The following is a 20,873-nucleotide window of genomic DNA, read 5'->3' on the forward strand; positions in this document are numbered from 1 at the left end:
TTTGAGCTCTCATACTATAAACAAGTATTCTTCTCGTGGTCTATTTAGCACCACATTTTTCACATTTTTGCCCTTTTGTTGATGATTTCACTGTTTCAAATGACCACCAAGCATAGTGCTGAAATGCTGTCTAGTGTTCCTAAGTGCAAGAAGGCTGTGACTTGCTTATGGAGAAAAGATTGTGTTAGATAAACTGTGTTCAGGCATGAGTTACAGTACCATCGGTCACGAGCTCAACAGTAATAAATCAACAATATATATTAAATAAGATGTCTTTAAATAGAAACACATATAAAGCAAGGTTATATGTTGATCAGTTGACAAAATGTTGTGACCAGAGGCTCATAGGAACTTAATCCTTTATCTCCCCTAGGAGCAATGGTTCAGTGTTTGCTAATTCAGTGTTCACATGACTTTGTAAAACCTAACTCCCGTGAATAACAAGAACTGACTATAAACACCAATGGAATTGTCGGTATCATAACATGATGTCTAGGATGTCTCTCAAAATAATCCATCGATGACAGAGGGAGCAGAGGAGCAGAAACGAAGTAGAAGTTAATAGATTGGTCATGTGCTGATAACTGTTCAAGCTGGGTGATAAGTAAACATGGAAGTTCATTAATGTACTCTCTCTGCCTTTGCATCAAATTAAAATTTTCCATAATAAAAAGTAAAACACATGCACACAAAAATATGTATACAGACATCCCACCAAAAAACAAACAAAGACATATAATAGAGTACCAAAAAGGAAAAAAAAATAAAGAATTATTGATAAGACCAGCATTTTTCCAAACGGGTACCAAGGGCATTTGAAGTAGTACAGGCATACCTCATTTTATTGCACTTTGCTTTACTGCACTTCACAGACACTGCATTTTACAAATTGAAGGTTTGTGGAAACCCTGCTTCAAGCAAGTCTACCAGTGCCATTTTTCCAACAACACTTACTTCATGTCTCTGTGTCATATCTGGGTAACTCTCACAATATTTCAAACTTTTTCATTATGATTATATTTGTTACAATGATCTGTGATCAGTGAGTGATCTTTGATGTTCCTATTGCAAAAAGGGTATAACTTGCTAAAGGCTCAGATGACAGCATTTTTCAGCAATATTTTTAAACTACATACATTGTTTTTTTACACATAATGCTGTGGCACACTTAACAGACTACAGTATAGTATAAACATAACTTTCATATGCACTTGAGAACAAAAAATTTGTGTGACTCACTTCATTGCAATATTCACTTTACTACAGTTGTCTGGAACTGAACCCTCAATATATCCACGGGTTATTTAATTGAGCAGGATTATCCTATTTATTTCAGGATGTTTAGCAATCCCAGCCTCCACTTACTATGTCAGTAGCACCGCTGGTTAAAACCAGTGATACTGGCAAAGTATCACTTTATCCACAAGACCATTCATCACAGCATCATCATACAATTTTTTAAAAATAAAGTAACTTAATGTACAACAACAAGGTACTGGTTAAACAATATAGCATATCAAAATGATAGAATACAATGTAATTCTAAAAATATTATTTTCTCGTGAAGAAAATAATTATATTCCTCTTGAAAATAATGAACTGATATAACATAACAATGACATGCCCAAATCACACTGGCTTGATTCTATTAGCCTGGAAATAAGAAGTGGGGTCCAAAATGGACAAATATCTGAAAGACAGAAGGATGGACTCACAGAGACAAACCCAGAGGAGAAAAATAAAAACCCAAATAGTGTCTATAATGGTAGAGGAAGCTATTTTTTTCCAGAAAAGACCCAGAGAGGCTCTAATTACCCAACTAGTAAGTAAAGAGAGCAGAAGACCACAGGAATCAAGATGACTTAAGGAACCATTAACAAAAATCTGAGCTTCCAATTCATCCATGTTCAGAACAGCTACCTGCAGTATTTGCCTACAACAAATGGCCCGAGACTACTTTCAAAGGAACCTTGTTCCTGAAAAAGTCCTCTACTATGGTTGTTGAGAGAAACAATACAATCAGAAAAGGAACTGATTTAAGAGCCAACTTCTCATTTTGTACAGTGACGCCCATTTGCCATACATCCCTCAAGGAAGTTTGTTGACTGTCTCCTCCATTCTCTTACACAATGCCCAGTCAATCCTTTCATTCAGATGAGAAGCCTTTTGGTAAACAGATGTATAAAAATGCAAAGTAAACTCATTAAAAGCAACATTTCTACATTAAGCAATATAGACCTTCATACAAAAATATGGACAGTCAGTAAAGAATCATCATACTCTTGAAGAAAACTCAGCATTAAAGAGAAGGAACAAAAGAAGTTACCCAACAGGAAACAAAGATAATGTAAGAAACAGAAAAGAACATAAAAATTATAATCAGAAAGATTAAAACATTATTCTTTTAAAGAAGACTGCTATGAAAAAGGAAAAATAGTAAATTTCTTAGAAGTAAAATTTTGATTTCTAAAACTAAAAAAAATCAAATGAGTAAATAGGGTAAATGGAAAAAACACTATGTATTGATGGAAGAAAATGTAAGAAGATCATTCAGGAGATAAAATTAAAGGACAGAAAATATGATAGAAAAGAAGGCCAAGTCCAGAAGGTCCAACTTCTAATAGAGCATGGAAGGAAAGAACAGACAAAAGGGAAAATATGAGAATCATGTTTTTCTTCAATCAAAATAAAATTTTAAGTCTTGATAATGAAAGAACCCACAAAGGCTGAGAAGCTTAAATTTTTAAAAGACTCAAATTAATAGATGATGTTGAAATTTTTAAATATCATATATATAAAGAGAAAAATCCTAAAAACTTAAAGCAGGCTACATACAAAGAAATAAAAATCTCACTTGCACTGGGATCACACATACACTTGATAACACCACTGCACACTAAAACAAGATAACAGAGCTACACTTTAAAAAATATGAGGGAAATTAAATGGACTTAAAATTCTGTGTTCAGCTAAAGCATCAACCAAGCATAAGGACAAAAGAAAGATATTCTAGGCACATAAGGAGTCAGAAAGTGGACCACTTTATTTCATCCCTTCTGAGAAAAAAATTTTGAAAATATAATCCAACAAAAGAAAAAGGAAGATATGGGATCCTAGAAACTGGAACTAGTTCAGGAGTACAATAAAAAGAAATTCTAGGATAAAAGTAATTGGCCGAAATTCATACCATAAACCAAAGGGCCCAGAGAAGAATGTCTTCAGCCCATTATTCAAATATCTGAACACTGACATTCTTTATGGTAAGAAATAGTAGAAAAGAAAGGCAATTAGAAATTCTGGGGGGGGTCGGGGTGGACTTCCTAGGTGGTGCAGTGGTTAAGAATCCGCCTGCCAATGCAGGGAACATGAGTTTGATCCCTACTCCAGGAAGATCCCACATGCCATGGAGCAACTAAGCCCATGCGCCACAACTATGGAGCCCATGTGCTGCAACTACTGAAGCCCACTCACCTAGAGCCCATGCTCCACAACAAGAGAAGCCACTGCAATGAGGAGCCCACTTACCACAATGAAGAGTAGCCCCTGCTCGCCACAACTAGAGAAAGCCCAAATGCATTAATGAAAACCCAATGCAACCAATAAATATATTAATTAATTAATTAATTTTTTATAAAAAAACAAATTCTGGGGGAAAAAATGTTGTCCAGGAAGATCAAGGCATAAATATGACTTAAATGTAGCATAATCTGGATAATTAATGGACTATAAAGAAAGATATTCTCCTTGACTTTGATATTTAGAATATTCTTTTTTTATCATACTATTTCCCTTACCAACAGATCCACACACACTACATGGTTCTCAAGGAAATTACTATTTACATAATTATAAAATTATAAATGTAAATTACAGGTGTCCAATTTCAAAAGTTAGTTCAAATTCCAAGGTATCTCATCATGTGGTCGACCTATGGACATCAGAATTACCTGGAAAGCTTATTTTAAAGACTCCAAGGGCTCATCCCTAAAGATTCATTAGATCAGGGTAAAGTTCCAAAGATGTGCATTTTAATAAATTCTCCAAGTATACCTTGTGCACATTAAAATTTTGATGATCATGGCTGTAAAGCAGTAATCTCTCCAAAATTTCCCATTACACATCCTATGAGCAAAAAGGGCTTTTAGTACCCACCCTGAAACATGTGTGTATATTTAATTATAAACTGTTGATATAATTTTATGTGACCATATATTATGTATATTATAAAATGTGAAAAATGAAAATCTTGAAGAACGAGAAAGATGACCTAACAATACTTTATTATTTGTTTCTGCCTCAACCAACAGTAAAGGGAAAATCAAGAATAGCTTTAGAAAGTTGTAAAAAAATAAACAAACTAGAAAGTTGAAAAATGTATACAAATAAAATTTATACAAATGAAAGAATCACAGAAATGACAAAAGAAATCGCAAGAATATATCTTGTGAAAGCCTATTCTGCTGAAAATCAGTAAAACTGAAAGTGATCACATTTAATCTCAAGAATGATTGAGGAACTAATAAGGGTACTTCAACAAAAGACTTGATTCTGATCATTGAAAGGGAAAAACTGATTGATGAATTAGACATACAAGACCATGAAAAGAAACTAATTACACTATTTTAAGAGTTCATAATAACCAAGGATGGTAAAATTAGACATAGGTATGTATTGTAGATTTTTCAAAGTCAAATTGCAGACAATATTAGAATGATCCCAGGGCTAGAGACTCCAAAGGTGAATATACATCAAGCTATCGAAAAATGATATTCAGATTATAAAATCATAATTCCAATTTTTAAAAAAGGAAAATGCAACCATATGCTTAGCTTCTCATTTAGGAAGCATAATGAAATCCATTTTAATAGGAAAGCAAGTGTTTTAATTGCTATCTAAGTGTCATGGGACTACTGTATACCAAATGTTTGATAAGGAGTACCCAGCACCATTCTACTGTTTCTAATGACCAAGGAGAGGCCCAGTAATCTATAGTTAAATGACTGGGCATCCCCTACAGGGTAATATGGAGTGCTAAGTGAAATCTCTCAACCTATACCAGAACACTTACTCTACTCTGGCAAGGTCATCCCAGGCTCTCAAGTACATATTACAATTATCTTAGGGGAAAACTGAGCCATGTCTAGGAAGGATCATGTCTAGGAAGCTGCCTACAGGGGCAATCTCTGAAGCCAAACAACAGGAACTTCTCCAATTCTTAAAGCTGAGTGGTAAGACCTCAAAACACACACACACACACACACACACACACACACACACACACACAGAGTGTCTAAGTCACAGTTTTATCTATCACCTGCAAACTTCCCCAGTATGTCAGAATATGAACAGAAGATAAGGCCTAGCTGTACTTAGCAAACTGACACACCTTGAAATAAATCCAGTAATTATAATATCATGCTGGACATTCCTTTGGAAATCAAATGAATCTCCTCAGGGGATTAACGCCGTGTTAATTTTAATAATGAAGAGAAACAAATTCAACACACTTAATACTGATGAAAAAATAAATTGGCAACTCACCTTTCCACGACCAAACTGACTGACTGTGTGAGATCTGGGTTTGTCACCTGGAGACGTTTCCACAAAGACCATACGAATTCTTTATCAGCCTTAAAGAAATAAAAGACATTTTAAAGGCATTGCTTTGCAGCTAAGGCAGAGAAGGCAAGATACTGCATTAAATTAAAAAATGAAAAACATAAGTACTTGATCCCTAGTTCTATAACTGTAAAACAGATTATTGAAAAGTATAACAGGAAAGCTTTATTTTAAAAAGTTCTTTCACTGGTAACCTGCATTTATTTTACTATTTCTACTATCCACATTTGAGGGTGCAAATGTTGAAATGCTGAATATCAAGGTAGATTTGTTCTAAAATGAGACTGTCCTCCAGCTACTGCTACATTTTTCAGCTGCCCTTTTCAGCAAAATTCCTTGAAAGAGTTGCCTACAATCATTGTCTCTACTTCCTCCCTCCCCATTCACTCTGTAACCTCCTCTAGTCATATTTCCCTCCCCACCATAATGTTAAAATCATTTTTCAAGGTTCTCTATGTTGCCAAATCTTAATAGGCATCTCAAATTTAGTTTATCCAAGATAAAGTTGACTTCCTACCCTCTCACAAAAGCGCCCTCTCTGCATGTCAGAAAATGACACCACCACCTACTCACTGATCAAAGACTTAAGACCTAGGAGTCAATCTTGATTGCTCTTTCTTCACATTTCATATTCAAACCATTAGTAAATCCTAATATCCTTACCCACAAAATATATCCCAATTCTAAACACTTACACCACCATTATCCTAGTACAAGTCAACTCCACCTCTTGCCTAGCTCTCAACAATGGTCCCCTGGACTCCTTACAGCTCAAAATCCTCCAATGGATTTCCATTAGATTAGGAAAACAATCCAAACTCTACCAGGGCCACATGAACCCACACCATCTGGCCATATACACACCTCTCCAACCTCATCTATCACTCACCCTCTTATTCACATGGACCTTTTTGCTCTGCTTGTACCAAGTCCTTTGTACATATACCATCTACCAGATTTTCACGTACATTATTAACTCACTTCACTCAGGTCTTTGTTTAAATGTTACCTCTTCAAGAGAAGAGAAGCCTTCTGTAACTACTATATTTATAGCCACCAAAACCCAGAAATCTCTGGTAACCCCTAACCCTGTTTATTTTTTTTTTCAAATCACATTTCATTTTATAATATTTGTTTTCGTTGTTTATTCGTTTGGGTTTACTTGTGTAGCATATATTTCCATCTGTCTCCATCATCCATTCTCCCCTTCCTCTTAGTAACAGAAAACATTTTGCCTCTTTGCTGCCAACAAAAAGACTGGCCTCTCTTGCCTATGGCCTCTGTGACTGAGTTCTGCTAATTAAGTATAAGAAGTGTCATTGGAAATCTTAAAATTCGACTTATATCTACCAAATGTGTGACAATTATTTTTTCCCACTATGCTGTTGCTTATTTAACTTTATCATAGAGATTTTTGGGGAAAAGGCAATTATTTTTATATATTCAAACATCTTTTTCATCACGGCTTATGGTTTTCTTCTACAAGTTAGAGAAAGGCTTTCTCTACTCCAAGATTAGAAATATATTTACCCATACTTACTTATAAAATTTTTATGTTTTCATTTTTTAATGCTCAAATCTTTGATTTTGTTTGACTGTTTGTTTTTTAAAGACTTTTGACAGCCTGAGTACTGGAAAGTACTAACCTAAAGTACTACCTAAAGTACTTACCTAACTATTCTTATATATCATACTTTATCTTTTAGAAGCAAGAATTCAGCATTTAGGTATTAAAATGATTTCAGTTAAGGACAAGAAATGTCAACATATTGGGTTGGCCAAAAAGTTCCTTTGGTTTTTAAGTAAATATAAAAGACATTTTTCATTTTCACCAAGAACTTTATTGAACAAAGAATTCACTGTTTTGTTCCACTACTTTCTGCCATTTTTCAGGCAACTTCATAATTCCATCTTCCCAAAACTTTTTATCTTTTTGAGCAAAGAACTGTTCCAGGTGCCTTTTACAGTCTTCAAGGGAACTGAAATTTTTGCCATTAAGAGAATTTGGTAAAGACCAAAATAAATGGAAATCTGAGGGTGCAATATCTGGTGAATACGGCGGATGAATCAGAACTTCCCAGTCAAGCTGTTAACAGTTTTTGCCAGGTCATTGAAGAAGCATGTGGTCCTGTGTTACCTAATGGAAGATTATGCATTTTCTGTTGACTGATGCTGGACAATTTTCATCAAGTGCTGCTTTCAGTTGGTCTAATTACAAGGAGTACTTGTTGTTTATTTAACTTTATTTGTGATGGAGATCTTTTGGGAAAAGGTAGTTATTGTTTTTGGAATTCATTAATTATTGTTGGAATTAATCTTCTGGTTTTCCAGAAGGAGCTCATAATAGAGGACTCCCTTCCAATCCCACCATACACACAACATCACCTTGTTTGGATGAAGACCGGCCTTTGGTGCGATTGGTAATGGTTCATTTCACTTGCCCCATGATCTCTTCCATTCCACATTATAGTACAGTACCCACTTTTCATCTCCTGTCACAATTGGTTTTAAACATGGAACGTTTTTGTTATGTTTAAGTAGACAATCACATGTGGAAATACGGTCAAGAAGGTTTTTTTTGCTTAACTTCTGTGGGTCCCAAACATCAAAGTGATTAACATAACCAAGCTGGTGCAAATAATTTTCAACACTTGATTTGGATATTTTGAGTATGTTGGCTATGTTCTGCGTGGTATGACACTGATTGTTCTTAATCAATGTCTTGATTTGATCACTATCAATTTCAACTGGTCCATCCAACCATGGAGCATCGTCCAGCAAGAAATCTCCAGCACGAAACTTTGCAAACCATTACTGACACATTCGATCAGTCACAGCACCTTCTCCGTACACTGCACAAATCTTTTTTTTTGCATTTCAGTCGCGTTTTTACCTGTCTTGAAACAATAAAGCATAATATGCCAATAATGTTTTCTTCCATCTTCAATATTAAAATGCCTACACAAAAATTCTCCAATTTTGATAATTTTTTAAAATGCACGCTGAGGGACTTCCTATGTGGCGCAGTGGTTAAGAATCCACCTGCCAATGCAGGGGACACGGATTTGATCCCTGGGCCAGGAAGATCCCACATGCTGTGCAGCAACTAAGCCCGTGCGCCACAACTATTGAGCCTGTGCTCTAAAGCCCTCGAGCCACCACTATTGAGTCCATGTGCCGCAACTACTGAAGCTCATGCGCCTAGAGCCCATACTCCGCAACAAGAGAAGCCATGGCAATGAGGAGCCAGCGCACCACAGTGAAGAGTAGCCCCCACTTGCGGCAACTAAAGAAAGCCCGTGTGCAGCAACGAAGACCCAATGCGGCCAATAAATAAATAAATAAATAAAATACATAAAAATAAATAAATAAATGCTGATATGACAGCTGTCACATTACCAAAATTGTTTCCAATGAAGTTAAAGACAAGCTCTACTAGAGACATCTTATGGAAAAAACCAAATGAATTTTTTGGCTAACCCAGTAGAAATTATGTCATAATTCTCTCAAAAGTCAGTGAAGGAAAAGGTAAACTACGTAACATCATGTGCTCTTTTTAAAAAGTATGCTGTTGAAATTACAAAATCCCTAAAACCAATGTTATAAATAAATTTATCTTATTGCTTGCTTCAAAACAAAATAGTAAAGAGTCATGTGTATTTTTCACCTCAAGTTTTCTACCTAAAATACTAAGCCAGAGAGGTTAACAAAAGTAAAAATATAAAAAGGAGTAGGTTTTCAACATTTATAAAATAACCAAGTTACTTCAGCTTAAATAAGTATGATTTACTAATAAAGGACAGCTCTAATACAGTTAGAGGGACAAAGTAATAAATCAATAAATATCTGGCGAAAAAATCTTTGCATCTTAATTTATACTTTTCTTTTCTTTCTTTTTGCTGTTGTTATGATTAATGGTTATGTCACATCCTCTTTAACCCCCACCAAAGAGAAAGTAATAGCAAACTCTGTTTAAGCTGTTTTCAATCGTATAGGCCAGGAAAAAAAGCAACCAGAAGAAAAGATTCCTCCAGAACAGTCTATTGTTGTTAATTTATAATTACAATTTAACCCAGAAGTCATTTTGGGAAGAATTTTCTAATTTCCCAATTTCTTTATTAAACTTCAGTTATTAATTTCTCTTGTTATTAATTTATGGTCAGCAATGGCATTCAGATTTTGTCACCTAAAAATACTCAAATTTATAAGTGATACTTGACTCGAAAAAAAGAAAGTTCTTTTGTGAGCAATGAAATGCTACAAATGGGCTGTGGGACTACTGTATAATATGTTTTAGTTTTTGTAAGTTTTTTTAGTTATTTAAATGTTATACTATCTTCAATGTGGATTATACCTATAATTACTAAAAAGACCTTCCTTCATATACAAAAAGAAACAAAGCCCCCCAGAAAACACAAAACTAGTTTCCAAACTATTCCAGACACTATTAAAACAAAGAAAATAACTACTACCAATCATATTTTCTTTATATTTTTCTTTCCTTTGGGCACTTAAAGTGTTCTTTTTAAAAAATTAAAAATAAAAATCCTTAAATATTACTCATTATAAAATACTTTATTCTTACTACAGAACTTCCACACCAAATCAAATAATTTAAAATATAAATTAAAAAATCCTAGTACTTCTCACAAAATTTATTAAACTCAGCCAATGAAAAAGTTGACTAAATGCCCGAAGATTTGGGTCTGAATTATCTCACCGGTCAATTGGCTTTGACTTTCATTTATCAACATGGAAATAAATACCAACTTTTTCACTGGGTACCTACTCTCCCACCACCTAATTGAGTGTCTGCCAACATAATACACCCTCAATTAACCTCTACTGCAGGAATGAATTCAACAAACTTATGAAAACTATTTCCTATATTTAAACAAATAATTTCCTATCACAACTCAAGGAAAACGATGCAGTTTAATTACAAAGTATGGCACAAACTAGCCACTAAATTATCATTATGAACTAAACTATCACTAAATTATCATTATGAAAAACAAGTGTACAAAAAGATTCACCTATTAGAATACAGCTACTAACAACAGTGAGAATTCTAATTATACAATATGTTCTCAATTTTTTTTTTTCTGTTTTGGGCCGTGCCACACTGCTTGCAGGATCTTAGTTTCACAACCAGTGATCAAACCCACACCCCCTGCAGTGGAAGCGTGGAGTCTTTAACCACTGGACCACCACAGAAGTCCCTCAACTCTTTTTTAATTTGTGAATGACTGGACAAGGTTTCAACACACCTGGATGTCTACTAAAAAATGTAACTGGTTGAGTTCTCTGGTCATATACTCTTTAATTCCAACATCACATGCATTATGAAAGTTAATTTCATCATAAAGTTGGAATAATGAGCATATATTTCATTTAAATGCCTTTATATATTTTTATCTTTATATATTTTTATCTGAAATGCCTTTATATATTTTTATCTGAATAGGTTTAGTAAATATTTTTGGCTGTGACTAAAAAAATTTGAGATGTCTGAGATATACATAAATATATGTGTGTATGTACACCTGTGTGTCTATATATGTATATATATATACAGACACGTATTATATATATGTAACTTTTTCTCATCTGATATTCTACAAGTGGTGACAAATGTGCACATACACATACCTGCACCTTGGTCACAAATAGACTACATTCTTGAAATACATAATCAAAATTAAGAGTATGGTGAAGTTAGGTTCTAAATTAGTGAATAAAGCATGAGTGTCATGAACTTAAAATTGATCTTTGGTGTACCTCTGAAAGTTCCTTAGGAAAAAGCTGTATTTGGAAGCTAACCTATCATCAGTAAGAACAATACAGACAACTTTTCTTCTCACACTGAAATTAACCACTTTTTCTTCAACTAAACTTGTGTATGTTGCTTACTAACCTGGGGCCATATGAAAAAAAGTTTGAATATCACAATCACATAGAGTAGGATGTGATGTTCAAGAGAAACACTTGGAACCGATTGTTTTCTATTACATGCTTATTCTGAGTCATTGCAATGAAGTGGAATGGTATATGGAATCACTTTCTTTTTCTTCACCGAGCACATATAATTGAATTCCTGTAAGTTAAATGTGGGAAAACACCAACCAACTTAAATGAAGCTGCAACTTATGACCAGAGACTAATTAATTAGCAGGGTTCTTTTTCCCAAGCTGTACATTTGACCCATTACTGGATTGTGAAATTAATTTAGTAGATATTAGCAGCACTTAAACAACAGATTTTAAAAGAAAATATCAGAGTTCATGACACACAGGATATTCTTTCTGAAATTATATGTAGGTGTATGTGTGTGTATTTACTGCGTTGACATATAAAATGAATTTATTTTGGGTACAATTTTTGAAAGCTGTGGAAAACATAGGGTTAATACTATGTATTCTTGGGTGCTGCGATTTCTAGCTGAATAAATAAGTGGAAGAACTAATTTTAAAAAGGTAAAAGTTAATGTTTAATTACTTAAATGCTTTTTATAAACAATTCAATTATCATGTCTCCCAAATTTCCCCAAGGGCAGGAATATGATTTGACTGAAGTTCTATGGTATTGGATACTGCCAACCTCATCTCACATTACTGGAATGCCTATGATCATCTAACAGTGTCAATACTGTAAAATCTCAAGAAGGATTGTTCTAGGCTAACTATGACCATCTCAATTCTGACATCTGCCTAGCCACATTTTTAAAGAATATTAACAGTGAATGGATTGGGGGGAGGGGGTCACCGGGCTGTTTCCAACAGACTGATGTTTTAATCAATTCAGTCACAAAAGGAACCATCTTAATTCCTTATCCAGCTAAGGGCATAACTATGGGAAATGCAGAGTAAGGGGTAAAGGGGAAAGGGTGTAGAAGACATGGGCAAACAGAATCTTAGATTAGAACTTGTCAAAGTAACAAAGGCCTTTATATCATGGATTCACATCTTTAAACTTTCCAAAGGTGAAGGGTGAGATGACAAAATGCTTTAATTCCTTGGTGTCTTTTCTTTATCCCTTTGCTCCTTAACCAGGTCAGAAAATGGAAAGTGAAAAGGAGGCAGTCACATTAATACCTCCCCAATTTGTTTAAGCAAAGATATATTCAATCTGAACAAGACTGCTGTGTTTTTACATCCTTGACTCAATCAGCAAAATCCTGCAAAAATAATCCAATAGAACTATGAGAATGAATTTCAGGAATTTTTATTAATCTAAACTTATGATACGGTTTATAAAGTTACCTTGTTGTTTAGCACTTCTTAAACGGTTGTCTTGAAGACAAAATGACTCAAACATCTACTATTGAGTAAATTCCCAACATTTAGTCACCCAAACCTGTCAAAGGTTCTGGTAAAATCAGAGAATAGATGGTGGTAAGGATGCAAAACTATAAAGGCAAATCAAATCTTTCTGAACATGAGTAGTGAAGCCATCTTTGGTATACACAACTCTACAAATAATAGGAAAGTAATGTTAAGGCAACTGATTTAGTAAATGCTTTTCACAGGCAAGATGGCATGAAAATGAGATTTCTCACTCCAGTAGTATGGAATTAACACAGCTGGTTAATAAATTAGTATCAAGCATCATCTACTGTGTGCGAAAGTTCCCAGCCTAAGATTCCCTAAAAATTATTGGTCTGTTTTAACAACTTAAGTTTTACTTAAGAACAAGGGCAAGTGTGGGTTTGACAATTAAAAACAGGCTCCTTTATCGATGCGTTTTATTTTAACAAAGTGTTTCCACTTTCCTGTTCCACATTTCAACTCAGGGATTACACTCCTGCTGCACCAAGCACCGCTATAGACGCGACAGAGAACTTGAGCTTCGGGGCGGTGGGAGTGCGACTGCGCTTCTTGGTGGGATCCAAGTGAAGTCAACCAAACCCGGGGCGCCGGGGCCGACGCTGCCCGACCACTGTCGGAGAAGGGCGGAAGCCCGAGGTCGAGCCGGGCGCGGCCGCCTCCCTCAACATCGAGCAGCGGGCCGGGCTGGGTGTGGAGCCGGGACCGAGCGCCACCGGGCGGAGGTGGGTGGGTCCCAAACCCGCGCAGCAACGCAGCGGAAGGCAGAGGGAGAGGGGCGCACCTCCCCACCGGCCCCAGCCCCGCTGTGGAGGGGAAAGGCCGGCGGCCACCTCGATACCTGACACAGGGCCAGCTCCTCCTTTACGCTGCTCAGCTCTTCCTCCAGCAGCTGCGTCCGGGTCACCATCGCCTCCTCTACCGAGATGCCCTCTAGCCGCATGGACCCCATGGGCGCGCTGAGGAGGGGAGCCTGAGCCGGAGCTGTGCCCCCTGGCCCCCGCTGGCCTTCTGACCCTTCTTCGCCCCGCCAGGGTAAAGCGCTTTTGTCCACGACGCCCTCCCGCGCTGCGCCGGCAAGACCCGAGGTCTCGCTGCGCACTGCCTGTGCCACAGTTCCCCGCCCAACACGTGGGGACCAGGGCCCCAACTGTCGCGCCGGGGGCGGAGGGAGCCGTGAGGGCGGCGAGCGCGCCGCCATGGCCGCGGCTGCTAACGGGTCAAGTTCCCTCTAGGAAACTCCACCTCCCCTTCCCCATCCTGGCGAGTCCGAAGCTGCCAGCCGCGCATGCGCCAGACTTTTCCCGCCTTGGCGCGCGGGGTCTCGCGCTCGCGGGTCCTGGCGGGCTTCCCACGGGCCGCGCGCCCGGCGCGAGCGTCGGCGGCGCACGCGCCGTGGCCCGAGGAGTTAGGCGGGTCCTCCCCTCGCGCCGTCCCCCCTGCGCGTCTGGTCCGTCTTTAACCCGCAGCGCCAGGGCTTTCCGCCGGCGGAAAACGCTACCCGCCGCTTTGCGCGTAGTTTACATCCCACTTCCTAAAGCTTCCCTTGACAAGCCCCTAGCCCCAAGTGATCCCTAACTGTGAATTCCGCCGCCTTCCCGGCCCCTGCCAACTCGTTTGTCACGTTTCATTGCCCGCCCTGGAGTGTTGGTTACAGGGCTAATCCCTCCAGCGCCGTTGTAAGCTCCTTGAGGATCAGGGAATAAGTTTTACACGTAAGTGTTCTCTTCACACCCTTTAGCAAAACTGCTTTACGTACAGCTGACAACCAGCTGACTGATGTCGAGGAGATGTGGAAAGCCTTGTGCTGAGCTGGGACTATCGGGGCAGGTGTCCCATTTGAATTATGATCCTTTGTGCACCCTTTGTCTTTTGATTTGCCAGAGTCATGATTTCGAGTTTTATGTCAGCTTCTTTGTGCAGTTGCCTGCATATCCGAGTGAGTGTGACCCGCATTCCCGAAAGTTTGGATCCTTGGACCAATTTGAAATAAATAACTTGGAGCGTGGTTAAAGAAATAAGACCAACCAACTCTCTTGTTCATCCTCTTTTTTTCTTCTTTTTTCTTGCCTTCCTTCCTGCTTTCTTTCTTTATAAACTTTGATTAAGCAATAAGCTTCTCTTTTTCTGTCATTAAAACACGTCCTAACACGAGTTTAGTGAAGGAGATGCGCGTTCAGCTAGCGCTCGACTTCTACCGAAAGCTAGATCACTGTCCTCTGCAGAAAAGGTCTCCAGAAGACCTGGAGAGCTGGGGTGGGATGAGGAGCACTGAGGAAATAGGGAAGTGACCGATTTAACTGATGACCTCTACATTTAATCAAAATTACCACTTTGTGCCAGGATCTGGTCAGCATGTCAAAAGACACCCAATCATAATTCTGCTGAGGCAGGATGATGGGGCTTCCTTCCCACTGAAGGTGAATATTTAACAAATTTTATAAAAGGATTGCATTAGAAAAAGTACACATAAGCCTGTCTTAAAAGTAGCTACCATATTGAACATTTACTATATGCTGAGTCCAGTGATAACTACTTTTCATATATTCCATTCTGACAACATGAGGGTAAAATAGATGTTATTATCCCCATTTTACTAGTGAGAAACTGAGATCTGAGAAATTACCTTGCCTGAAGTCCCACACCTAGAAAAGCTAGAATATGGATCCACTTAGCTCTAAAACCTGTGCCTTTGATCCCTACCCTTACTTTATACCTGTCACTTGAAATACAGCATTAGGTCTGATAGCACATGAGACTTCGTTGGATTTAAGGCTATGGGAATTCTAATCACATGATTCACATGTTTGGCGTGAAATCAATGTGAATGCACATTTTTAATGGCTATTTGGTACTCAGAAGGGCATCATTTCATCTAAAATGAAAAATAAATAGAAAAATTCTTTTGAAAAGCAGTGAGGTCTCTTCTATTATGTACAATGGATAAATATACATATTTGACTCAAAGGAATGATAATATCTGAATCTCTGACTAGGTAGACAATTTTTTATTTTTGTGCTAAAATACACATAACACAAAATTTACCATTATAGCCACTTAAGTGGCTACAAATAAAGAAAAATCCAGAATCATTAGGTACATTCACAATGATAAGCAACAATGACCACTATCTAGTTCCAGAACACTTTCAGCACCCCAAACAAAAACCCCTTACTCATTAAGCAGTCACTTTCCATTTCTGCTACTTCCTAAGCCTGCCCAAGGTAACTACCAATCTGCTTTCTGTTTCTGTGGTTTGCCTATTCTGTATATTTCATCTAAATGAAGCCATTCTGTATGTGGTCCTTTTGTCTGGCTTCCTTCACTTAGCATGTTTTCAAGCTTCATTGAATTTTTCGCATATATCAGTACTTCATTATTTTTCATAGCTGAATAATATGCCATTGTATGGATATACCACAATTTGTTTACCTGTTCATCCATTGATGGGCATTTGAGTTGTTTCCACATCTTGCTTATTGTGAATAGAGCTGCTATGAACATTCACATACAGGTTATTATTTGAACACCTATTTTCAGTTATTTTGTGTATATACATAGGAGTGAAATTGTTGGGTCATTTAGTAATTCTATATTTAACTTACTGAGGAGGAACCACCTGTTTTCCACAGTGGCTGCACAATTTACATTCGCACCAACAATATATGAGAATTTCAACTTCTCTGCATCCTCACAAACACTTGTCATTCTCCTTTTTTTAATAGTTATACTAGTGAGTGGGAAATGGTGTCTTATTGTGGTTTTGATTTGCATTTCCCTAATGACTAATGACATTGATCATCATTTCATCTGCTGGTTAGATATTTGTTTGTCTTCTTTGGAAAAATGTCAGTTGAAGTCCTTTGTCCATTTATTAATTGTGTTGTTTGTCTTTTCTGTTATTGAGTTGTTAACAGTTCTTTACCAGCAGACGATTTTCAAGAATTGAAACTTGCACATTTTCAGAAGCATCCAGGGAGAGTTTTTTCTTGTATTAGTTATTTGCTAAAAATGACAGAAATGTGTGAAACACTGTATATTAACACCTGGAACTCAGAAAGGTAAAGATCTGCAATAATACCTGAATTAAAATGTCCAGAACAATCATTTCTCCTGTGCAATTTTCTGTTCAAACATTTAAAAGTGATGATGTCTGTTCTTCAGAAATATATACTAAAGTCTGCTAAGGATGAAGTATATTAGACTATAGAAACACAGGATTCTCTATATATCACCATTGTATAGTTGAATTATTGGGGAAAATGAGGGAAATGTGCAAATTAATATGGTATTTAAATTGCATCTCACTTAAATTTTAAAATTTAAATCTAACCTCTATTTTAAAAGAGAAAAATGTATTAGCAGTTAATCACCCTTTATGTTTCTTGTTTTTCAAAAAGAATGCCAAATTTTAAGACGTGTTTATTTCTCCCTACCAATTTGGTATACTCTTTGGGCAACAGATTGTTAAATTTAAAGCCACTATTAGGTATTAGTAAGACATTAAATATCATAGATTTCTTTCATATCATATTGAAATTTATCTCAGTTTTTAGGTTCTTGCCGTATCCTAGGGACCTAAATCAAGAATAGCCTGTTGCCACTCCTTCAACATTAAAACAGAACTCCTCAAGCTAGAATGTGCCAGTGTAACACCTGAATCAGTAGTAGACATATCATGTCAGTCTACTGTGGACAAATTGCAACCCAGGAGTTAGTCAGAGTAAACCAAGAAAATTGTTTTGTGCTTATAATTACTGTTGGCCTTTGAATCCACAGGTTCCACACTACAGATTCAACCAACCTTGGATCAACTTTTCAGAAAAAATTTCAAGAAAGTTCCAAAGAAAACAACTTGAATTTGCCACATGCCAGCAACTATTTACATAACATCTGTATTAGGCATTACAGATAATCTAGAAATGATTTAAAGTATATGGGAGTATGTGCTATAGGTTATATGCAAATACAGCTTTATTTAATACAGGGAACTTGAGCATCAGCAGATTTTGGTATCCAGGGGGCTCCTGGAACCAATCCCTCGAGGATACTGAGGGAAGACTGTAATACAATTTTGCTTGATAACTGGCAACTACTGATTAGTCCTGAGAGTGTTCTAGGTCAAGATCATAGGTATCTAAGGATGATATCATCACTTCCAGTTGTCCCATGTGATTTTCACATAGTTCAAAAAGGATGACCTTACATAGCTGCAACAGAGCTTCATTTTCCATTTTCATCTTCAATGATTACATAATAGTCCAAAACTGTTTAAATAACTTTTTTTCCCCTTAATAATAGGCTTTTCTAAAATTATCTTCATTAAGTCCAAACTCTCAGTGTGGTGTTGCTCTAGAGAAAAAAATAAGCCATGTGCTGTTGCTTTGAGGAACTTTTATCAGCTTACTTAGCTACATGAAGTTTGGAATACAATCCCAAATTCCTTGAGGAGTTCATCTGATTCAGTACACAGGGTTGCATAGTTTAGGCTCTTTGTTTTAGCACATGACCAGAGTGAGACAACACTATTTTTTTCAGCTTTCATATCTGTATCTCAGTTTCCTCCTCCCTAAGAGAGGGGATGATAGATCCATGGTCCTTGGTATTTTACGTGGATTTTCTTTACCCTCAAGGCAATACTGCAAAAGTACTCCAATTCTACCCTTCCATCTATTTTGCTTCTCTGGCTTCACCCCAAACATGACGGCCATCTTCTTCCATTGCCAGTGATCGGGTTTAACATCTGTGTCTTGATGATGCTTACCTATTCCCTATAACAGTGTTCATATATCACAGCATATAGGCATACATTCCTACACACACGCACAGACACACACATACAGTGGCATTTTGCCTTTTGTGATACTGTGATTTATAATAAGAAATACATATTTGGTCTTTGTCCCCATCCCTGTTTCTGGCACAGAGCACCTAAAACCCCTGTAATTTCCTAAATGATGAGAGCTTAAAAGTGTCTTTTTATGTTAATAAGTTGACTTTTGGAAAGCACCTAAGGATGGGGGCTGGTTGCCATGGGGAGCCAACCAATCACGTGAATAGAGGGTTGGAATTTCCAGGCTCTGATTCCCTTCCTGCTTGGCAAGCTGATCAGAGTCCCAGTAGGAACGTGATGGCAACTCACATAGAGTACTTTGAGGAACAGTTAAAACATAGACTAATTACAAAGGTAAGGGCAGATCCAGAGAAAGCACAAGGAAACAGTGCAGTACCTCAAGGCTAATCAAAGGGTGGGAGATTTTATCACCCTAAACTTGAAAGGGTGAGGGGAACGAGCAGCTTCTGGTACAAGGAGACAGACAGGGCTGTGTACAGAGAGCTGCCTGGTCAAACACACAGACCCAAGAGACAGGAAGCCAGGGAACAATCACTCAAACCTCACTCTCTTCCCTCAGGCCCATCTCCTCCCATGCTCCCCACTGGCTGAACCCAACCAGTTTTTACAGGGCATCCCACCAGGACACAGAGCAGGGTGAAAAAAACACCAAGAGACAATCTGGAGGGGCAAACAGAAGGTATCCAGCCCAAGAGGCCAATGTAGTCTAAGAAGAAACAACTGGGACACAGTGTAAATAGCATCCTGTTGTACCCAATAAATGAGTTAAAGTAACAGCCCTTATGTCTGTTTACATGGCAGCTGGTTGGACGTTACTCTAACCTACAAGCCCGTAAAGGAGAAAAAGGGAAATCACATGTTATAAAAAGAGGGAAAAGAACCTAGGCAAGAGTTAGATAAAGAGTACAAGGCTTGTGATGAGAAAAGCACCAAAGGGAATGCATCTACTTTCTTTATTGCCTTCACATTCTGCATTAAAACTTGGTTTCCAGAAGTTGTAGGCCACTTTATCTAATTTAAGAGAGAGAGAATCTCCCAAGATAATATTCTTCAATTTTCATTTTGCATCTTTTATACTTTGCATCTCATAATTTTATTATTCTCACATTTAATACACATATGGTTTATAACTCTAAGTAGATTGTAAGATCCTAGAAGGCAGAAAACACCTCTCTTTTGTCTACACCTCTCATGAAACCTGTCACAATGCCCTTACACAGGAAGCACTTGAGAAATGTCTCTCAACTAGCTCCACATAAGTCAAAGAAAGTCTTGCCTTCAGCAATTACCAGACATTCCTGATGGTTAATTATATCTCACATTAGTGGGACATTGCTTTGCTATGAACAGGGAATATTTTTATGGATAACTTTCATCAAAGTTAAAATCTGATATAAATAGGTCACATGCACGCTAACTACTACTGGGGAAAAATGACTGTTAAATTAATAAGATGGTTCCTGGTGCTGCCAACATTTTTTTTTCCTAAATCATGCTTCCTGATATAGCAAAATTCCGTGGGATACTAAAAGGAAGAAAGAGAGAAAATGAAATCAACGTGAAAAGCAACGTGAAAGCATGAATAAAAAGCAAAAGCTCAGGAATGAAATCCAAATACTGCTATGCTTCAGAGTAAACTATTTCCCAGGAAATGTCTGTTATCCTGGAACCCCAAAGAAGCCCCATTCTTAAGTGGATTAAAGTATGCACATGGCCAGGGAACAAACTCTGTGACCCGTAAGTAAACTCCAAATTTGAAGTGGTTTTGATAAAGCATTTGGTAAGAGCCACAAAGGGACCCTGATCTCCCCAGAAACATTTCTTAAAGAAATCTTTTGAAAAGGAATCATACTAAATGATGTTAATAGAATAACAAAGGAGATGATCTGGAGTTTAAAGAAAAGGGAATGATAGTTACCCTGTGTTTTTCCCATACTGGTTGTAGATTAGAATCAACTAAAGGATCTTTGTAAATAATAATACCTGGGTCCCATCTCCAAAGGTTGTGATTTAATGGCTGTGGTGTGGGGCCCAGGTGTTGTTATTTTTAAAGTTTCCCATGTGAATCTAATAT

The 20,873-nt window shown here is 37.4% G+C and overlaps 1 protein-coding gene across 3 annotated transcripts in view; it reads right to left on the reverse strand.

Annotated features, from left to right (window-relative positions):
- CNTLN (centlein) overlaps nt 1-14,285 on the reverse strand; it is a 324,043-nt gene extending 309,758 nt beyond the window's left edge. For all 3 annotated transcript variants that reach the window (XM_057720972.1, XM_057720971.1, XM_057720970.1), the window contains exons 1-2: nt 13,786-14,285; nt 5,542-5,630 (exon numbers count right to left, since the gene is read on the reverse strand). In XM_057720972.1, coding sequence (XP_057576955.1) covers nt 5,542-5,630; nt 13,786-14,145 — 449 coding nt within the window. In that variant the 5' untranslated portion in view covers nt 14,146-14,285. The remainder of the gene's footprint in view (nt 1-5,541; nt 5,631-13,785) is intronic.
- Between the last annotated feature and the right edge of the window lie 6,588 nt (nt 14,286-20,873).

The sequence above is a fragment of the Hippopotamus amphibius genome, chromosome 2, assembly GCF_030028045.1.
Source record: "Hippopotamus amphibius kiboko isolate mHipAmp2 chromosome 2, mHipAmp2.hap2, whole genome shotgun sequence".
Taxonomy (NCBI): Eukaryota; Metazoa; Chordata; class Mammalia; order Artiodactyla; family Hippopotamidae; genus Hippopotamus; species Hippopotamus amphibius.